The 21,501-nt window shown below is 58.8% G+C and overlaps 1 protein-coding gene across 3 annotated transcripts; it reads right to left on the reverse strand.

Moving 5' to 3' along the window:
- Nucleotides 1-1,252: 1,252 nt before the first annotated feature.
- Nucleotides 1,253-18,848, reverse strand: LOC132011389 (twinfilin-2). 3 transcript variants are annotated; one of them, XM_059389869.1, is made up of 9 exons: nucleotides 18,651-18,848; nucleotides 14,897-14,974; nucleotides 12,585-12,763; nucleotides 12,123-12,218; nucleotides 11,805-11,909; nucleotides 11,535-11,660; nucleotides 10,281-10,431; nucleotides 10,037-10,158; nucleotides 1,253-4,986 (listed from the first exon to the last, which is right to left on the reverse strand). In XM_059389869.1, the coding sequence occupies exons 1-9, from the start codon at nucleotides 18,673-18,675 to the stop codon at nucleotides 1,885-1,887; spliced, it is 3,984 nt and encodes a 1,327-aa protein (XP_059245852.1). In that variant the 5' UTR covers nucleotides 18,676-18,848; the 3' UTR covers nucleotides 1,253-1,884. The 3 variants fall into 3 exon arrangements, with proteins under 3 accessions (XP_059245852.1, XP_059245850.1, XP_059245851.1); XM_059389868.1 differs by lacking the exon at nucleotides 1,253-4,986 and adding an exon at nucleotides 9,062-9,663 and having other exon boundaries at nucleotides 18,651-18,839; XM_059389867.1 differs by lacking the exons at nucleotides 10,037-10,158; nucleotides 10,281-10,431; nucleotides 11,535-11,660; ... (3 more) ...; nucleotides 14,897-14,974; nucleotides 18,651-18,848 and adding an exon at nucleotides 5,830-9,495.
- Between the last annotated feature and the right edge of the window lie 2,653 nt (nucleotides 18,849-21,501).

Here is a 21,501-nt window from a genome sequence, read left to right on the forward strand (position 1 = left end):
AGAGAGAGAGAGAGAGAAGCAGGCTCCCTGCTGAGCAGAGAGCCCGATACGGGACTCGATCCCAGGACCCTGAGATCATGACCTGAGCCGAAGGCAGCGGCTTAACCCACTGAGCCACCCAGGCGCCCCCCATGTGGGACTTCTAATTGGTGGATCAGACCCTTTCTGTCTTTTTCTCCTTTCTTCTCCTTCTCCTCCTTCTTCTTTTTTAAGATCCTATTTATTTGTCAGAGAGGGAGAGTACAACAAGCAGGGGGAGCAGCAGGCCGAGGGGGAAGCAGACTCCCCACTAAGCAAGGAGTCTGATGCAGGACTTGATCCCAGGACCCTGGGATCATGACCTGAGCCAAAGGCAGATGCTTAACCAACTGAGCCATCTAAGCACCCGTCTTTCTGTCAGGCAAGCAGATAACAGGGGCCACCAGCCTACCACAGGAGCCCCTGTGCCCAAGTCAGAAAGAGGAAGTTGGACTACATTTCTCTCCCAGCTATGACCCCGAGAGGGGGGCAAAGCAATACCCCACCCCAAAAACCGCAGGGCTGCCCACAGTCAGGCTATGTAAAATTAGCCAAATCTGCGGCCAGCATCAACCTTCCAACCCAGAAGCCTGGAGTGGCCAGACCGGCCCCCACCAGTCCTGAGCCTGCCCAAGCTAGTTCCACTCTCCTACCACCCCTGGCCCCAGGGCCAGCTATCCGGCTACACATGCCTCATCTGCTCCTCAAAGGGCAGGTTCAGTTGTGGGGACAGTGGGGCAGCAGCCCAGAACAAAGCGACCTCCAAGGGTCTGGGCCTGACCTGACCCACAGCACCTCCCCTCCCAACACTCGGCTTCTCCAAACACTGGTGCTCCGAGCAGCATCTGGAACTCCACACTGGATAGCAGAACTAGAAACACACACACATCCTCCACCCTCTCAGCCTCCCACCCCAGTGTAATCAGCGGAGAGAGGCAGGGGCAGGGAAGGCAGGCCCCACCTTTGTAGCCAGGTAGTGGCTCACCCAGGTGTCCTTTTGATGTCAGAACAGAGAGACCCAGAACGTACTCTAGTTGAAAACAGAAAGCGATGGATTGTGAGCTCACTCCAGAATCTTCTGTGGCTCCCAGCTCCCTGCTGCGGGGATCTCCCTAAAAGCTTCTTTCTTCCCAACCCCGCCAGCCTCCCTGGCACAGCACAGGCTTGGCCACCAGAGGGCGCAAATGCCCCCTCTGAACTCAGCACAAAGCCTCCCCCCCACCCACCCACCCACACACTCACATCGCCACCAATGGGAATGGACACTGCTGCCTCTCAGGACTTTGCTTGGGGCCAGAAATGAAGCCGGCCTGCAGGGGCTCTGCGCTCAAGACATTTTCAGTCCTGCGGGTGTGGGAGGCAGATCCCGAGGCCAATATCTAACAGAGGGCTGCTTACCCAGTCTGCACCAAGTGCCCTGGTGCAGCCTGGGAAGGGAAGGGGAGGGCACATGGCGAGGGGTCTGAACGGGACAGGAGACCCAGCTTGTTCTCTGGGAAGGACCAAGACCACATTCAGTGACCTTCCTCAAACTCCCCTGAGAAGATGCTCGTAAACACAAATGCCCTTAGCACCTTCCCTCCCCTGCATACCTGCCTTCTCTGGGCCCTCCCTTTTCCTTCTTGGCCATTTCTTCCCAACCACGTCTTGTCCCTCCTCACTACAGGAAGGAAAGCTTGACTGGTGCATTCTCCCTTCTTTCCTCCCACCCGAACTTCCAATGAGCTCTGGGTGAGCCGTCTGGCCTACCAGTAGCATTTATTGAGCGCCTGCTGTATGCCAGGGACGGGAGCGGGGGAGGCAGAGCAGTGGTGTGGGGCAGACAGGCCAGGGGGAGGTGGAGTGGCACGCTGGGCTGTCCCCGGGCTATTCGGCCGTCGTAGGGCCGCGGCAGAAGTTCCGGTTATAGAAGTGGCGGTTGTCCCTGGTCAGGGCCGTGCCCAGCTGGGCCCAGAAGCTGCGCTGGCCGCGAGGTTGCTGGGGCCAGAGGAGGACGCTCTGGCGGCAGAGGCGCTGGCGCAGCCGCACATAGCGGGAGCGGTGGGCATCGGGGCACAGGATCACCAGCACCACGACGTCCTTGCGGTCCTCCAGCAGGCGCTGCTGAGCCAGCAGGAAGCTGGCGCGCAAGAGGCCGCTGACGCTGTCCGTGTGGGCCAGAACGAAGAGCGTCTTGCGGCTGCTGTACACCGAGGTCCACAAGTTCTCGAAGAGCGTCTTGCCAGGCAGCCAGTCGCGCTCCTCCAGACAGAGGCGCAGCGCCCGGCGCCCGCGGCGCTCCTCCAGCTGGACCCGCAGCTCGTTGTACACCCAGTCGGCCACCGAGCTGTGCGCCTTGTCAAACACCACGAAGGCATCATAGGGCAGAGCGTCGGCGCCCCGCTGCCGCCCACGCCGCGGCAGCCAGGCCAGGCCCAGGTGGAAGCAGTACCAGAGGTCCCAGCCACACATGTGATGGAGCATGGGCACAGCCAGGCTCAGGGCTACGGTCAGCAGCGAGAGGCCGAAACAGTCCCAGGAGAGGGCCTCGTCCAGGCAGAGGCGCAGGTCCTGAGCGAAAATGCTGCGGCCCTGCAGCTGGCTGGGGCTGCCACAGCGCACATGGCTGGGCAGGCCAGGCACGGCAGCCTGGACCTCCAGCAAGAAGTCCACGAAGGCCGCCCCACAGGCACAGTGCAAGGGGTTGGCAGTCACGTCCAGGACTTTCAGGGCGCCGGCCACAGGGCCAAACCAGGAGGGCTCCACCGTCTTGAGGGCGTTGGCGCTGAGGTTGATCTCTCGCAGCCTCTCGGCCAGGGCGAAGAAGCCGGGGTCCACGAAGCCAATGCTGTTGCCGCTGAGGTCCAGCCTCTGCAGCAGGGTGCCGTTAGGCAAGGTGCCATTGCTCAGCGCCTTCAGCTGGTTCCCCGCCAGGTCCAGGGCTTCCAGCCTAGGGAGGAGGGCCAGGCTGCTCCAGTTGAAGAAAGCCAGGTAATTGTCGCGGAGACGCAGCAGCTGCAGGCTTCTGGGCAGGTGGGCCAGGTTGCGGGGTAGAAGGATGTGCAGGCGATTCTGGGACAGGTCCAGCAGGACCAGGTTCCTCAGGCCTTGGAAGAAGCGGAGGTAGAGGTCCCCCTCAGCCCACATCTGGCTCAGGGCGTTGCCGCTGAAGTCCAGGGCCTTCAGCGAGGCACTACGCAGCTGCTGGGACACGCGGCTGTGGATGTCATTGTGCGCCAGGCTGAGGTAGCGCAGGGCCGGCAGCTGTGCCACGAAGCTGAGGTTGTGGCCCACGCCGCGCATGCTGAAGGGCTGGCTGTTGTAGCTGAGGTCCAGGGCCTTGAGCTGCGGCAGCTCCGTGAAGGAGCCGCCGTGGTACAGGTCCAGCTTGTTATGGGACAAGTCCAGCACTCGCAGGCTGGTGAGCGGCGTGAACTGGGAGCCATTGACCGCCTGTGAGATGCTGTTGTGACTCAGGCACAGGCACTGCAGGCGTGAGAGCTGGGTGAACATCTCCGACTGGACTGTGACCACGTTGTTCCGTGACAGGTCCAAGGTAAAGGGGAGCCCCTTGCAGCTCAGCATGAAGTCCTCAGAGCTCGGGGGGCCCCGTGGGCCCTGCGGACCCGGAGCCAGGTCCCCTGGCAGCCGCCGGCCTCGCTCCACCCCGCCCACCTGCCCCGCAGCCGCCGGTGGCTCCGCGGCCCCACTGATGCGGTTGTCAGACAGGTCCACGTAGCGCAGGCCTGGGAAGGCCCCAAAGATGCTGAGCTGGGCCTGGCTGATGAAGTTGAGCTGTAGGCGCAGGTGCTGGAGCACCTGCAGGTGGGCCAGCGGCCGGAGCGTGGTCTCGCTGAGCGAGCGGAAGAAGATGCCATGCATGTCCAGCTTCCACAGGGACCGCAGGCTCCCGAAGGAGGGCGCCAGGGGCAGTTGGGCAAAGGACACCTTCTTGTGGTAGTTGAAGGACAGGTTGAGTTTGCGCAGCCGGCCCAGGCTGTGGAAGGCCTTGGTCTTGGTGATGCAGTCATACAGGAAGTTCTCGCTCAGGTCCAATGTCAGGAGGTTGCCCAGGCCACGGAACCACCTGGGGTCCAGGCTGTGGAGGGAGCTGTCCTTCAACACCAGGCCTTCGAGGTGGCTCAGATGGCGGAAGGTATCGCGGTGCAGCTTGGGGAACCCCCTGGGGCACTCCCTGCAGGGATTGCGGGCATGGTCGCAGCGGCGACAGTTCCCGCCTATGTCCAGCACGCGCAGGGCAGTCAGATTGGCCAGGTCATCGGGGACCAGGGTGACGATGTGGTTGTAGGACAGGAGCAGGGACTCCAGGCTGGGGGGCAGGTGGCGAGGCACCACAGTCAGGTTGTTGTACTTGAGCGATAGGTGTGTGAGGTTGCTCAGGCCGAGGAGGGCGCCTGGGGCCACCTGCAAGGCCTCCTGGCAGGGGTTCTTGTAGTAGCAGTTGCCGTCCAAGTAGAGGTGGCGCAGGGCATGCAGGCCCGCGAGGCTGGCGGGGTCCAGTGTCAGGATGTTGGTGCGGCTCAGGACCAGGGACGTGAGGGAGCTGGGCAGGGCGGGCACGGTGCTAATGCCGTTGTAACTGAGGTTCAGTTCCTCCAGGGTGGGCACGGCCAGGAAGGTGTTGGGCTCGATGGTCATGTGGCAGGGGAAGTGCATGGGGCTGAGGCCGGCCGGGGGGCAGTTCCACTTCAGGTTGAGACGCCGCAGGCCGGACAGCTGGACAAAGTCGGAGTCGTGGAGGTGGTGGATGCGGTTGGAGTGCAGCCAGAGGCTGGTGATGTTCCCACAGGGCGCGGTCGCCGAGAAGCGGGGCACAGACTTGAGGAAGAGCCATTTACAATCCACCAGGCCGTGGGGCTGGAGCTCACAGGGCAGGAAGGGAGGCAGGGCACCTGGGGCCAGGACCATGGCCAGCATGGCAGCCTGCACCAGGAGAGACAGGGGGTGCAGGGCACCAAAGTAGGGGCCCTGCCGGCCTGTGAGAGTGAGCCTCAGCCCTGCCTCCACCTGCCCCACTTCCTGGGGGCTCCCAACAGCATCCCCAACCCCTCTCTCCAAGCCCCCCAACCCAGGGAGGCTCCTGCCTCTCTGCTCAGCGCCCACCCCACCTCTAAGGCTCAGGTCTTCAAGTCAGACCCAGCCTTCAAGTCAGAGCTGCTTCTGAGACTTGGAATCCAGTCTTACAACCTAGAACTTTCACTCAAAACAAAGCCCCAGCCAGACAGGCCTACCGGGTTCTCCCCTACCTTTCCTTTTCCTTCCTCAGCGACCACTTCTCTTTCCTCCTGAGCCAAGGACATCTGGCTCTCCTCCACCCAGCTGCCCTGGAAAGCCCTCCATGTCCTCCACCAGCCTCCCCCAATGCCTCCCTCTGCCTCTGGCCAAGTCCCAGGCAGGCATGAGGGTCTCCTGCTGGGGTCTGGGCTGAGTACCACCAACGGCCCTGGCAGGGGTGGAGAGGGGGTGGGCACTGCCCAACTCTTCCCCCTCCCCCCACCTCTCCCAGACCAAGCATCCACCCCACGGTAGGTCAGAACGGATCAGACAGGATGGGCAGCACAGGGCCAGACAGAGCCTAGTCCTGGGTGTCCACCTGGCTTGCCCCAGCACCACCACTGAGCAAAGGAAGCCTCAGTCCTCAGGTGTCATTGCTCAGAGAAGACTTCTGCTCTGATGTCTTCAGGGTTCAGTGCATGTCCCCAGGGCCATGTCGGGGGACAGCCCTTTCACTACTCTCTACAGCCACCAAACCCCATCCCCCACCACTTCCCACTGCCCCCTTCCCCATGGGGCTGAGGGCCACTGTCCTACCATGACAGGGAGTGGGGGCTTCTCCAGAAGGTCTGGCCTGCAGACTAGGCAGCAGCTGCAGGAAAGGATGCTTGGCACTCACAGCCCCTTCCCTCATCAGCTCAGAGAACAGAGGAAGTGAGAATTAAGAAAAAAACCAGCAGCCCCCTCCCTCGCCCCCACCAGGCCCAGAGAGAAAGGGTTGGGGGGGGTGCGCTGACTCAGAGACCATTTGCATAGGCAGATGGCAAACAGCCCCTTCAGTACTTCCTCTTTCCATTCCCTCCACCCCCACCCCAGCCTAATAATTCCCCACAGCCCCAGTGGGGCTCACACCCGTGGTCAGGGAAAGTCTGGGGAGAAGCAGAGGCCCAGAGCCCCGTCTCAGGTCAGTGGGAGACTGGGATTGGGGGTGGTGGCAGATGTGGCCTGGGCACGCTGACACCTCTGCCAGGGTGCTCCCTGTCCCGAGAGGGCTGGCCCCCTCATACCTCAGCCCGTGGCCCCTGCCCCAAAGGGAGCTCTCTTGGGCCAGAGGCACCCATACCTACCCTTTCCAGCTCCCTCAGCCTGTCCCCAGAGCTTCTGGGGGCTGGCATGCCTGGGGGTTCGGCAGCATGGGCCTCGCCTTGGCTACACCTGCTTCCACTGCAGCCTGCCACTTCCTCCAGGGGCAGGGCCTCCTCTTCTGCATCCCCAGTGTGCCCAGGGTCCTGTCACAGCACCTGCCCCATGGCCAGGCCAGCTGGGACGGCTCCTACCATGCTCCCTCTGACCCAGCTAATCCTGACGGATGACTCTGGCCCAAAGCCTCAGGGTGACCCGGGCCCCTGGCAAGTCCCATTGGCTCCAGCTTCAGAATCTGCCCATTGCCCACCACCTTCACATTCACTGGGCTGGCATGAGCTACCATCATCTCTCGCCTAGACCAGTGCAGTCACCGCAACCTCACAGATTGCCCTGCTTCCGCATTCACACCCCATAGCCTGTTCACATTTGGCCCCCAAGTCACACTAGTCCCTTATTTGGCTCAGACTCCTTCCCAGCCCTTTCTGGAATCCAAGAGACAGTCCACATCATGGCCAACAAGGTCCTATGGGATCTGGCTTCCCATTGCTTCCCTGACCAATCTCCAGTCACAGTGGCCTCCTTGCTGGGGCTCGAAAACTCCCATACAGTCTCCTGCCCCAGGACCTTTGGACTTACTGTTTGTTCTGCCTGGAAACTCTTTTCCTAGATATTTGATTGGCCCCTCCATTGCTTCCTTTGTATCTTGGCTCACACATGACCCTCTGGAGGCCTTCCCTGAGATCTGGCACTTCTCGGCCCCTTTATTTGCTGCTTTTCATTGTCATAACTTTTTACCTGTTAACACATCATATCATTGATTTTCCATGGTTTATTGTATATTGTCTTATTCCCCTGATGGAATATCTGCTGCTTCTTTTTTTTAAGATTTTAATGTATTTATTTGAGAGAGAGAGAAAGAGAGAGAGAGAGCACAAGCAGGGAGAGGCAGAGGGAGAGGGAGAAGCAGACTCCCTACTGAGCAGAGAGCCCAATGCAGGGCTTCATTCCAGGACCCTGAGATCATGACCTGAGCCAAAGTGAGACAACCAGCTGAGCCACCCAGGCGCCCCTGGAACGTCTGCTTCTTCTTCTTCTTTTTTTTTTTTTTTGGAACATCTGCTTCTTAATGGCAAGAGTCTTTGGTCTGTATACCCAGGGTCCAGCATACTGCCCAGAACAACATAGATGATTGATATTTGCTGGGTCCATGAGTCTCTGGCACTCAGCTCTGGGCAGGCACAGACAGTGTTTCTGAATGATGGCTGGATGAATTAATGAATGAAAACATAGAACTTCTGTTGGGAGGAGGCAGGGATGGACACCTGCCTAACCCCACCCCCACCCCCTGCTTTTGGGTGGCTATCACAGCCGGGCATCCAGCTGGCACGCGGGCCCAGGGCTTAAGCCAGTGTGGGGGCAATGCCCTGTCTTCCTGCCCACCTGGGAACCAGTGTGTGGGGTAGGCAAGGATAGGCCTCCTTCTCTGGGTCCTAGCTGGGGTTCCAGCTCTCTCTGTAACTCTAGAGTCTTAAGCAGATGCTGCAAAAGGCCTCAGGGATGGGACACTGCCCTGAGCCCCAGCCCAAGACATGCTCCTAAGAGAAAGACTGTACCCACTCAGCAGCCGAATCCCAGCCACAGGCTCCTCCTGTTCCCATCCTCCCTCCTGGGATGGGGGGTGGCTCTCACCCCCTTCTCATAAGCACGGACTGAAGCTCTGGCTCTTGCTGAATCCTGAGCCTGAAGCAGACTCTCCCAGAGTCCCTGGGACCAGGAAGCCAGACCCGTAGGGGCAGGAACACAAGTAGCAGAAAGGACCAAGGAGCTGACAGAGCTCAGGTCTGCACGCATGCGCAGAACAAAAAAAGAGTCCAGGAAGCCCAGCAGGCAGAGCAGACCCAGGGTGGCAGCCTAAAGAAAAGCCCAAGGAGATCCACAGCCTAATCCCCAAGGATGTGGATCCTTTCCTATACAGGATAAAAGGGGCCTTGCAGGTGGGGTTGAGTGAAGGGTCCTGAGTGGAGAGAGTAACTGGCAAGTGGGGAAGTGAACATAATCATGAGGACCCTCGGAAGACAGAGACGGAGGATGATCTGCCAACAGACGGAGGCCGTGTGACCGGGAAGCAGAGGGAAGCGGACTCCCAGAGAAGGTGCTACTGCTCTGGTTTCAAAGAGGGAAGTGGGGCCAGGAGCCAAGGAATGTGGGCAGCCTTTCAGGCTGGAGAAGGTGAGGTAACAGTCTCCCCTGAGGCCTCCAGAAGGAACAAGTCCTGCCAACAGCTGGAGAGCAGCCCTGTCAGGCTTTAGCCTTTTGTTAGATTGACAGGAAATGTTAAGACAGAAATTTGTGTGGGTTTGGGCCACTAAGTTTGTGGTACTGTTACAGCAGTCACAGGAAACAAATACACCCAGATGCCCTATATCATGGTGAAGGGGTGCCTGCCTCTCGGGCTGAGCGCCCATCAACAGGGACCCATGTGAGGCTTGTGTCCACGTACACACACACACACACACACACACACACACACACACACTGCCATACACCTGTAGCCAGGAGTGCTGGAACCCCACCCAGCAGCCTGAGCGGGCTGACAGGCCCCATCCGAGTTCAGAGGGGCCAGCTATAGACAGTTTCCCAATTCCCAGGGCCAGAGGTAACTCCTCAGGGCCAGACTCAAATGTTGATTTAAAAATATTTTATTCTTTAAAAAATACAGCATTCAACCATCTGTCCTTCAGTGACCCCCTACCCTAGCCTTGACTGAACCCACCCCTGTGTCCTAAGGCTATTGGGCTATGCTAGGACCCCAGTCTCAGTTCCCCCTGGGGGCCAAGCTCATTCCAGGCTCCCTACCCAGCCCCCTTGAGCCAGCCAGGCAGGGTCCCCAGACCCCTTGGGCACACAGATGAGAGGCAAGGACAGCAACAGGGGGAAGGTCACAAAATGCCAGCCCAGTGGCCCTTGGAAGCTGCAAGAATGTTCTGTCACCAGCCCTCCTGCCCCACGGAAAGTAAGCCTACCCTGGAGCCCAGGCTGGGAAGGAGGCAGGTGGCTAGGAGCAGTGGGATGCAGAGCCCCACAGTCCACATGCCGGCATGGCTCGGGTCCGGCCACCTAGCTGTCATCCCCATTCTCGCCGGGGCCACGGATGAGGCGCTTGTGGCCCCGCTTGCCCCCTGGGCCCTTGGGCTTGGCGAAGGCCTGCTTGAAGGCGTGTTGTTTGGGGTGCACCTCATCGTAGAGGAACTCGGCCGTCAGTTCCGCCCCATCGCCAATCTCGATCTGCATGGGGCAAGGGACATATCACCCTGGCTCACCCCCATTCCTGGGGCACCCCCGTGACCTCTCACACTCCAGCCCTGGGATCTTCTCCCAGATCCCCATTTGGAATGCCACCCCCAGGAACAAAGAGTTGGGGCCTGCTGCCCTGTATGCCTTGGAGAACCCCTACCTGCCTTCCAGACCCAAGGAAAGGAGAGTTGTAGGCGGCCAAGGCTGGGCTTGTCCACACCACCAGTCAGCTGGCCCCATTCCTGCCCATGGAACACGGCACTAACCCCCTAAACCCCGACCACTGCCTTGGGACCCCAGTGTCCCAGTGGAGGGTGGTGGTACCGGCCCTTGGGCAGTGAGACTCTGGGGAATGGGCACCCACCTTCTTGGAGATCTCCAGCTGGAAGTCCTGCTCCACCGAGTCAAGGAGGCGACTCTTGCAGCTGGAATAGAGCATGCGCTCCTTGATGCTGCACTTGTACCCTGGCATCGAGTAGATGAACACTGCGGGGGTGACGGGTTGGGCGTGAGCTGAGCAGGGAGGCCTGCTAAGCCACACCCCCTGCAGCAAGGCCACCCAGCTCTGGTCCAGAGGCATGGGAGCCCTGCTGTGGCCACTCACTCACCCACAGACTCGAGGGGGTCACCCTCATGGGTGTGCTTGTAGAGGAAGAAGTGGTAACGGGCAGCGTCTCGGGGAACCCTTGAGGGCAGCTGGGCCACTTCTGTGGGCTCCGTGTGTACCAGCTCGATTGTCTCCCGCTCCAGGTCCAGCTTCTGCCCAGAGCAAGGGGAGATGGGAGAACATTAGCAGGCGAGGGCCTGGGCCCACCCTAGGGAACAAGAAGCCCCCAAGGGGACAGGCAGGAGCTAGGGCAGGGCCTGTCTGTGGTCTCCTTTTCTCAGGACTCCCCACCCCAGTGGCAATCCTGCCATGGGGGTCCCTGTGAAGAGGCCACACCTGGGCCCCTACCTCTGCCCTTTTGAAAGCTCTGCTAGAGGAGGAAGGCCCACCAAGGGCAGTGGACAGGATTGTGGTGAAGGCCTTGACCGGAGGGAGGCACCACACTATCAGGCTGGCCTATTCTCAGGGGTGAGGCTTCTCAGAGAACACGCATCAGACGGAAGGAACCATTCTGCTTGGTGGGGGAGGCATGGGGCCCCTGGCTGGCTCAGTGGGTGGAGCATATGACTCTTGGTCTGTTCAAGCCCCACGCTGGGTGTAGAGCTTATTTAAAAAAAAAAGAAAAGGAAGGACAAAAGAAAGGGCAGGGACGCCTGGGTGGCTCAGTCAGTTAAGCATCCAACTTTTGATTTTGGCTCGGGTCATGATCTCAGGGCCATGGGATTGAGCCCGAGTCAGACTCCACACTCAATTCTCTCTCTCCCTTTCCCTCTGCCCCTCCCCATCAGCTCATGCTCTCTCTCAAATAAATAAATAAATAAATAAATCTTAAGTTAAAAAAAAAAAAAAGAAGAAGAAATAAAGAAAGGGGGAAGCCTGGCCACTGGACCAGGAGGCCCTGAGGAGAGGGGGCAGCTGGGGGGGCCTGCAGAGGGCTCTCGGACAGGCAGGACTCAGGTCTAAGGGGTCAGCGTGCACTCCAGGGTGAGTATGTGTGTGCAGTGAAGAGGCCAGAGTGAGGGACAGTATGTCACAGATGTCCCCGCAGGTAAGCAAGGACTGAGCAAGGCAGGGGGACACCGTCTCTGGGGTTGCACTCCGAAGAGGACCGGGTAGGGACAGAGAGGGGGCAGGGCACAGTGAGTACCACTAGCCCACAGAGTGGGGGTGCTGGGCACCCGCCCTCCGCCCCGTACATGGGTCCCAGCAGGACCAGGGCCACGGCACCGTGTATCTGGGCAGGATGGACACCCACCAGCTGGATGTAGTTGACGGTCTTCTGTCTGAGCTGCTGCAGGGCCCTCTGGGCAGCCGGCTGCAGTGGGAAGGTGAGGCCCTGCAGGGTCTGGTGCTTGCTTTCCACACTGATCTCTGTCTTCACCTGGGGGCGGGGAAAGAGTGAGGGAGGCCCTGACCTGCCTGACCAGGGGGTTGCCCTCCTGGAGCACAGGCCAGCCAGCTGGGCCCCATGAGACCTGGAGGGCCTCAGGCCGGGACTTCTGCCCAACCAGTCCCGTGCATCTACCTCATTAATACGGATCTGCTGAAGCTCTCTCTCAGCCGACGTCAGTGGGGCAGGCGCCGCACAGGACGATAGGTGCTTCTGGTACCCAGCAAAGGAGAGGTCATCCTGCCGTGCAGAGGCATGAATGGGCACCTTGGGGTGGGCTGGCAGAATCCCACTGAGCACGCTAGCTGGCAGACCCTGGATTCTCCCAGCGCTCCCCATGCCTCTCCACACCTCCCCATGCCTGGCACCCACTTCCTGGGTGACCCTGCGTCACATCCCACCCTCTGTGGGCCTGTGATCCCCGCCTGGTGGAGTCTGGCCCAGGGGGCCTACCTTCACAGTCCCAAAAAGCTCATCTTTGATGTGGCCGCCCCCAAACTCCTTCTTCACTGTGGCCCGTGTGGCTGCGTACAGCATCTTCAGCCGCACCTGGAGGGCAGAAGCTGAGCCATGAGACCCCTGCAGGCAGGGCTATCTCTCTGGGGAGGAGCAGAAGCCTCTGGGGCACGAGGCTCTGGGTGGGGACTGGGACATGGCTTTGTGCCCATATACCCAGCAGAGGGCGCAGCACAGGGCAAGGACCTCTCTGCCTCACAGAGCCAGACTAAAGTGTCTTGGGAGGCCTCTAAGAGAGGCCAGGCTCCCAGCACAGGGCCTTGCCCTCTCTCAGACTCTGGGGCAGGACCTGGTGTCTCCCCACCCAGAATCCTCAGGGCAGGGCCTTGGTCTCCGTGCTCAGACCCAGCTTCCCCTCTCCCCTGCTCTGCGGGATGGGCAGGAGTCCCCAGGACTCACGGGAGAATTGTCAGGTGACCAGGCAAGGAAGAGCCATTCGAAGCCCTGGGCGTTCTGGGAGTCCAGGCGGTAGAGCAGATAGCAGGGTTCCTGGGTGTCCAGCAGCGGCAGCACGGCCCTGTCGTAGTCCTGCTCCCAGGTGCCCATCAGCTCCCGTGAGGCACCCAGCACAAGCTGCTCTGGGGGCAGAGGCCGGGTGAGCCAAGGAGTAGCCATCTCCCACGCTCACCTTGGACTGCGGACCTCCTCGGCTGGGGCACAGATCTGCTGTCCACCCCACCGCCTTCCCCAGGAGCTCACAAGTCCCTGAATGATGAGGCGATGGGACTGAACCCCTGAACGAGTCATGAATGAACGGGGCCCAGCACCACCAGCTCCACAACTGCGCAACCCACGCACACAGACACAGGTTCAAGAACGCGTCGCAGATGCCCGAATGCTGACCAGCACAAGGAGACGAGAATACGTCTGCAGAGGCCCAAACACTGACCAGCACAAGGAGACACGCCACTTCTGTTGGCCATGGCCACCAACTGCCCACCCTTCTCAGAACAACCCTGCTGAGGGAGGTGGGGGTGTCCAGCCTCAGGCCACAGCGAGCTGCAGAAGCAAAGAGGGAGACCGGAGCTCCTCCCAGACACTACATAAACGGGTGTTCTGCTGCCACCAGCTAGCGGAAGTCCCCTCCCCAAAAAGTCAGAAACCTGTTAGCACCTGTGGCCCACAGGCCAGCCACCTCCCTGGCTAGTGCACTTGGGCAGAATGGGCCACCGAGGCTGGACATCCATTTGATCTACCCGACCACAGGGCCATAGCAGGGCATCAAACACCAGCCCAGGTGTGATCGCTACATGGCCACGGAGTACCTGACCACCAGGCCCTCCTGATGAAGGCAAGGGGCCTAGCTGTCTGGAGCCCAGACATGTCAGGCCCCCTAGCCCAGACGCCTCTTTGCAGGTCTCGGCCTCCTCACAGATCCTCCCAGAACTCAGATGGGATCAAGGGTGAAAACCAGCAGGCACAGTGGGCCCCACCGCACTGCCAAAAGTGTTTAATTTGTGACCAATGTTTTCAAAATGAGAAGTTTTACCTAAGAAGTGGGATGGACAGATTCCCTAGAAGGTGCTCAAGGCTCACTCGATAGGAGGTGGGCCATGGCCGCCTGTTGGGGGCCTGAACCTTCCTAGGGACTCCCAGGTGCCCCACCAACCACAAAGCAGAATGGAGCTAAGCGCCCACCCAGAGATTCCTCCGGCTAAACACATGGACGTCCTGTCTGGGAGGCAAGCGGGAGGCTGAGGACTAGGGCCAATGAGTCTCTCTCTTTGTGGGACAGGGGGCTTGTGGCTTGTCACCCCAGGAAGCCTTTACTCTTGACCTACCACAGTGACCCTGACCCAGTGTCTGAGGGCATCTGAACTCAGGGACCCTGGGTAAAACCTAGCATAGCTCTGGCACTGAAGCCTGGGGTGAATTCTGGGTCTGTGCTTTGCATCAATTTAATGGGTGAAAAGTCAGCTGGGGACCAAGCCCATTAGGGGGGGTCCCTCCAAAGGGCTCACAACTGCTGTCTACCGAGTACTGGAAGGATTCATAGTGGGGGGGCCTGGCCCACTCCCAGTGTCCGCCCCCCTCACATCGAGGGACAACCCGTCAGCATGAAGGGAAAGCCTCAGTCTAGTCCTCTACCTCCTCAAACTCTGCCCCCACTTCAGACCTCAGCTCAAGCTCACCCACCTGCAACCCCTATAGGCAAGCCTCGGGTTCCCAGCGTCCAGGCCAAGGCCTGGCCAAGCCTGAAATCCCCGCATCACGTTCTCAAAGCAAGCTGGGCACGAGTCGCTTTGCCTTGTTGCAGGGGCACTTCCCAAGGGCAGGGCCTCTGGTTTCTCCTTGGGATTCCCCCCCAGCCCCCGGCCAGCAGCCAAGCCAGGCCAGCCTGCCGATCACAGAGGGAGGTGAGTGGCACTTGCCACATGGGGCAGCAACCTGGCCTCACTGGTCCCCCGCCCCCATGCCCAGCCCAGCATCCCAACTGGGGCTCTGATCCCTATGCAGCCTCTGGGGAGCTGGACAGGACCCCCAAGCAGGGCTCTCTTTGCTGCCTCCCCAGCTTTTGACTCCCTGCTCTATGTAACAATCATATACACTTCTACTCCTCTCCTACAAAGCACCTCCCATCCCCAGATGGAAAGAATGAGGTCCTGAAGGGGCTGGAGGCCAAGGTCCAAGCAGCTCAAAGAGAAGCAGTGTGGTCCAGCCACAGGCCTATGCCCTAGCTCGTCCAATGGGGAACAGTAGGGGACACTCACCATCCTCAATGACGACTTTGATGAGCCGGACAGAGCCCGCCCGAGCCTTAGCGAAGAATTCCTTCAGCTCCTCGGTGGCTACAAGAACAAGAAACATGGTGAGAGACGAGCAGGCAGGGCGAGCAGGGTGGACTGGGACACGTTCAGGGCCCGCTCTGTCCTGTGGGGTCTGCTGGTGGAGCTGGGAGCTGGGTTAAATAGGGCCCCCCATGTGACTGGGAACCTGACCCGGCCCATGAACAGAAGCTCCCAAATTTAGCCAGCAGTGTGGCCCGCTGGCTCAGATAGCTCTGATGACAGCAGAGGTGCGGATGGGCCAGCCCACTCAAGGGCGGGGCGGGCTCTGGGACAGGCCAGGCCTCCCAGAGCCAAGAGCCCCCATCTATCCCCTGCCCCCTACGTAGGCCCAGCACTGAACCAGCCTGTGACACTCTGTCAGATCCACAAACACAGAAATAGGTCAACAAATGCCCCCACTGTCGACAGACCACTATGTCCATGAACACACACACACACACACAGGCACACATGCCTCCCCTGTTGTGTACGCCCTCAGATCCCTCCTCAGTCCAGCACGTGTGAACGTAACAAATAAATCTGACAGAGTGGAGAAGAGATGCAAACGCCCTCACACAGGAAAACCCACTCAGCTGGTCAAACGTAAGGGGACACACACATTTAGACACGCCCACCTACACAGAGACACAGTCCCCAGAGTAACAAACACACAGGCCTGCCCACTCGGCCCCACCCCCTCACCCAGGCTGCCTCACCCTCAAAGGCAAGGAGCCCAGCCCAAGCACAGGCCTGCCAGAGGCAATGACGCCCCAGCCCTGAGGCAGTCCAGAAAGCTCCCAGACAAGGAGGAGTAGCAATCAGGAACTCTCCAAAACAGACCCTATCTTGGTCCTTAAGTCACAGAGCCGGAAGGTGACAGCCAAAAGGATCCCAAGGGCAGAGGTGAGGACTAGGGATGTCACAGATCTACCAGTGGTTCAGACACAGATACCAAAGTCCAAATGGGGAAGGGCCCGATGTGGGTCTCTGGGTGTGCTGGGCCAGGCCAGCGTGACCTTGAAGCTACCCAAGGGTCAGAATTCTGCAGGAACACAGCGGGAGGGCTGAGGTCAGAGAATATTTATAGGGCCAGACTGGGCAACTTGGGGGTGTGGGGGGGCACCTTTAGGAAAACAAACTCTGGTCATGTCCTCAGGGCCCTTCAAGCAGGGTGACCATGAGCCTGAAATCTCGGGCCACCCTCCATGGCTGCTGGGCGCGTAGCATTCCAACCGACCACCATGGGATGGAGACACAGCCTCACTGGGCCAGGACAGAGCTACCTATCAGCAGACCCCAAGCAGGTCCCTGAGGTAAAGCCTGGCCTCTGGGTCTCCACCTTTCCCATAGACCTTGCTGAGCCTCAAACCCATCTATACTGTGGAGCTAAGAGTCTTAAACTGTAGAGAGCCACACTAAGGAGTAAATGAGAAAAAATGTTCAGTAACAGGGCCTCTACAAATACAATCATTAAATAATCATTAAATCATATTACTGTAATGATGGCAGGGCAGGCTGTGCTGAGAGGCCCTTTCCACCTGCTCAGACCTTCTGGAAGGTAAAGTCAAGAAGCTCCCCTAAGGGAGAGGCTGCCACGCCCCTTCTAGAGTTACTAGGACAGAGTGACACCCCAGTAGTGGAAGAGACATCCCCCTCCATGACTCCTCAGCCACCATCAATAATCCAGAGGCCAGGCCTGGGACACCTGAGACCCTATCATCAAAGATTCATGCTCTCCCACCTCCCTGCCCCCACCTCTGCTGCCCTGCCCACCCTCCACCCTGCTAAGCCTCAAGTTACAAGTCCCCCACCCCCTGCCCTGCTCTGAGGTCACCAGATCCACAGTTATGGCCACGACTGGGCTGGCATCTGGGCATCCAGGGTATTTGATCTCACCTGCCAGCTCCCCGGGCCAGAAAGGGGAAGGAGTCCGCTGCACGTAGGCAGGAGGGCTGGGGGCAGCCCAGGGCCCAGTGATCCCCTAACCAGGCCTGTCTCACCATGTGGGAAATGAAGGCGTGAGGCAGGGCCTTGGCCATGGGATGTGTCAGTCCTAAGAAGGGAGGAGGGGCCCTGACTTCCGATGCCCTCTGAGATGGAGGCAGCAGCAGTGACCAAAGGGGAAGGAAGGGGCAAGTCCAGGGGGAGCTGTTCCCTTCTGTGGGACTGAGTCACGAAGCCACCCTCCAGCTCCTCCAGCTCCTTCTGGAGAGGCTGGCCCACTGGCAGGAGGCTGGCCCTGACCCAGACCCCTGCCTTTTCTGGTCCTGTGGGGCGGGGCCAGGGAAACCCTCTAGCTTGTCTAGCCACCAAGTAGCCACTACGACCACAAGCCAAGCTGGCATCCATGCAGCTGGTCGATGGTGGTGGTGTCCCCGGGCTGGGGATCCTTGTGTGGTGGGAGGAGGAGTGGCTGAGGGCCAAACCACCAGGCTGTCGGCTGTCTGGGCAAGCAGCCTGCACCTTTCCCAAAGGCCAGGCAGGCCTCCCAAGTCAGTGACAGAGGGGGACACTCAGACCCGGGTAGGGTCAGAACACCTATGGGCGCTTGGGTGGCTCAGTGGGTTAAGCCGCTGCCTTCGGCTCAGGTCATGATCTCAGGGTCCTGGGATCGAGTCCCGCATCAGGCTCGCTGCTCAGCAGGGAGCCTGCTTCCTCCTCTCTCTCTCTGCCTACTTGTAATCTCTCTCTATCAAATAAATAAATAAAATCTTTAAAAAAAAAAAAAAAAAAAAGAACACCTGGCTCCTGGCCACTGCTTCTCCCCAGCCTGTGTAAAGAGGAAACTAGGCCCTTGGGGGAGGGGGTGACGCTCTAGGATGGAGAAACTTAGGGTAGGGGGCATTCGCCTGGAGTCTCTAAAGCCAGGACCCTCCCTCACAAACCCTAAATGTGGACCCTCTGGGACTTTCCAACCCTGGCTGGGGCTGTCTCAGGAGATCAAAGTGGAAAATGGTAGGGAGGTAAGAGGTCAAGGTCAGATTAGCAACTCTCCCCATCCCACTTTGAAGGCCCTGTCCCCAGTTTTTCCTAGTCTAACTTGCTCCAACGTGTAAGGGTCCTATGAGGAACCAAAGGTCAGGGACCCATCCTCACACAGGCACAAATCCACAGAAGCCATACACAGACACATCTGATAACAGGCATCCGTGGTAACAAATGCACATTGAGATGTAGCCCAACTGTGCACACACACACACACAGACACCCACAGACATGTGCACACAGTCACAGAACACTGATGCCTAAAGATGGTTCCATGCGACAGTGGTCGTTCAATCAGCTATTAGTGCCTGTGCATGAAGCACCCTAGACATAACACAAGCAGGTACATCCAGATGTGCAAATACAGGACAAGTGCACATGCGCGCGCATCCCCCCAGATGTGCACGTCCGGTACGCCCACCACCTGAAGGAAACAAAAATATACAGATGGGTACACACAGGCACACCCACCCCCAGATGGGCATACTGATAGTTCCACTCCAGCTGTGCACCTACACGTACACCCACTCCCAACTATGCACAGTAAGTCGCACGCCCCCAGGTATGTCCACCCCAGGCGACCCGCGGCTGCAAAAGAGAACAGGAAGCTTCCCCAGGCTGGTACCAGTGAGGAGAGGGCTGAGCGTCAGGGAGGGGGCGCAGCCGCGAGTGGAGCCCCTCTGCCCTCTGCCCGCCCACCATCCGCCCTCACCGTGGATGCCCGTCTGGTGCGCCATGGCTCCGTGCCCCGCTCCGCCCGCGCCCTTGGAGCCCTCGGCTCAGCCCTGGACCCGATCCGTTCGCCCGGCCCGGGAGGAGGAGGAGGATGTGGCGGCGACCGCCCAGCCTCGCGCAGCTTCCCGGGCGGTGCCGCAGGACCGGCCCAGCGCGCCCCGCCCCCGACGGGCGAGGCCGGGATGGGGGCGGGAACTCGGGGCCGCGCGTGCGCGCACCGTGCGCCTTGTTCCGGGTGGGCCCAGCGCCGGGAGTCAGTCGGTGACGCCGCGCGCCTGCGCGGGCCTGTTTGTGGCGAAGAACAGGGCTTGCGTGGGGTCGAGCATGCGTGGGCGCACGCGGGGGGGTGTGTCTGTGCGCCCTGAGCCGAGTGGGTGGGTGTCTGGCTGTGCGCGTCCGGGAGTGCGCGCGCGTCTGTGCGCCCCGGGATAGGTGGTTTCCAGTTGGGGTGGGATCTGCGCCCCACTTATGGCCTTTTATGGCCGGGAAGGGGATTCGTGTGCGGATGTGCGCGCGTATGTTTGTGCCGCAACCCTTTTCCTAGAGACGTTTCCTGTGAGCCTCCAGCGAAGCTCCTCGAGGCACCTCCAGGCTGGCGTGGCTGCAGGCCTGTCCTGAGAGTGGGAGGCCGGACTGACATACCAGGTAGTTAGCAGATGAACCTGTGGCAGGGAGGACCCAGCCCAGAGAGCAAGGAGTCACCAGGAGGTGAAGTTTGGGTGGAGACCTGGAGGTCAGCCTAGTAGAGCAGAGGGAGAAGTTTTCTGAGAAGAGGAAACTACAGGTGAAAAGGCCTAGAGGTTGAGGAAGGCCAGGGCTTCGCGACTGACGAGATTCCCAACTCCTAATGAACTTCTGGCTCCAGACTCAGCGTCTTGGCCTTTTGTGGCATCGCCCTGCTGGAACCGGCCAATCAACATAATGTAGCTTCCAGGCCCCTGTGAGTTAGTGGTGAACACGTGACCTCAGTCAGTCCAATCAGAGCCTGTCCCGGTTTGCTGGGACGATTGGGAAGGAGGCCACGTTTTGGGTCTTGGGGTTGTTGGGAGTTAGTGATGGAGAATGGGGCCTCCCTAGCGACTGGCGCCGGCTTGAGCTCCACACTCACTGTCCCACTACCCCACCCTGAGTAAGGAGCATGGCGCCCTCCTCTGTGTGCCCCAAGCCCTGGGTTTCTCATTTCCTGAGAGTCCAGCAAACACAAAACTGAAGGATTTTCTTTTTTTTCTTTTAAGAGAGAGAGAGACCCTGCGCGGGGTGAGGGGAGGGATACAGAGTGGGAGAGAGAGAATCTTAAGCAGTCTCATTGCTCAGTGCAGAACCCAATGCCAGGCTTGATTCCACAACTCTGAGATCATGACCTGCTCAGAAATGGAGAGTTGGTTGCTTAAAGCACAGAGCCACCCAGGCAGCCTGAAGAATTTTTTTTTTCTTTTTTTTCCTTCCTTCCTATTTCTTTCTCTCTTTTTCCTTCCTTCCTTCCATCCTTTTCTTATTTTATCTATTTATCTGAGTGAGAGAGATCACAGAGGAAGAGGGAGAAACAGATTTGCTGCTGAGCGGAGAGCCCAGTGTGGTCCCAGATTCCAGAACCCCAAGATCAGGACCTGAGCAGAAGGCAGACGCTTAACCGACTGAGCCACCCAGGCTCAGGATTTTCTTGTTTTTCTTCCTGTGCACACCCTGAGGCCTGAGCCTGTGCAGTGTGCTCACGTTGGCCACACCAGAACTCGCAATGGACCATAAAAACTGTGTGGCCTCACGGGCTGCCCTTGGAAGAATAGTTCAGGGGCACATTCTTGACTCAGCCCTGTCCCATCACATCACAGAGGGACCAGAGCCAACAATTACATCAACTCTCAGACCTGGCCACCTCCATGGGAGCACTGGGCAATTCCACAGAAGCAGAAGAGCCTCAAGTTCTTGGAAACAGGAATTAGCCAAGAAAACAGGTTCACGAAAAATAATAATATTATGTTCCCCTTAGAAATGTCCATCACTGGATGAACTGTGACTGCCTTAATGGCACGGTCTCCCCTGCTGCCAGAGTAACCCCTGCCTGCATCATTCCCTTTGTTTTTATGGCTGCCTGATACCTATATCTGCTTTTTTATTGTCTTCCCTCTACCAGTAGTTAACTTTTTGCCCCTGCTGTATCCCCAATACCTAAAACAGTGCACAGCATTGGTAAGCGTTAAGTGATATTTGCCAAATAAACAAATGAATGAACAATTAGTCTTGGGGCACCTGGCTGGTTCAGTCAGTAGAGCATGAGACTCTGGGTCTCAAGGTTGTGAGTTTTCAGCCCCATATCAGGTGTAGTATTTACTTAAAAAAAAAAAAAATAGAGTCTATGTGTTGCACCCTTCTATGTACTGGGCACATTTATTTAATCCTCCTGACACCCCTAGGAGGGAGGTGTTACTGTCTTTTACAGTTGAAGAATCAGAGGTTTGGAGAGATAGAGTGATTTGATATAGGTCACAAGGTAGTGAGTGTCCCCAGAAACTTACTTTCCTTTACTGAAGGCAGTGGAACAGTCAAAAGATGAGAAATCCTATTGGGCAGTGATCCTCATCCCCTCCATCAGTAGCTCACACTACAATGAGGAGGGTTTGACGAGGGAAGGAAACTCCTTGGGAGATGGGTTCTAGCCCAGTCCTGCTCAGCTTCACAGCCTGGGATGCAGGCAAGGAGCCCAAGGGCCAGCAGAATGCCCAGACTCCAACCCTGGTTGAGATCTGGTTTCAGGCAGAAAGATGAGAAAGCTGCATACAGCAACTCACATGAGCCCAGGATGAACACAGTATCCAGGAACAGGTTAGTTG

This window comes from Mustela nigripes, chromosome 2, assembly GCF_022355385.1.
Source record: "Mustela nigripes isolate SB6536 chromosome 2, MUSNIG.SB6536, whole genome shotgun sequence".
In the NCBI taxonomy this organism is placed as follows: Eukaryota; Metazoa; Chordata; class Mammalia; order Carnivora; family Mustelidae; genus Mustela; species Mustela nigripes.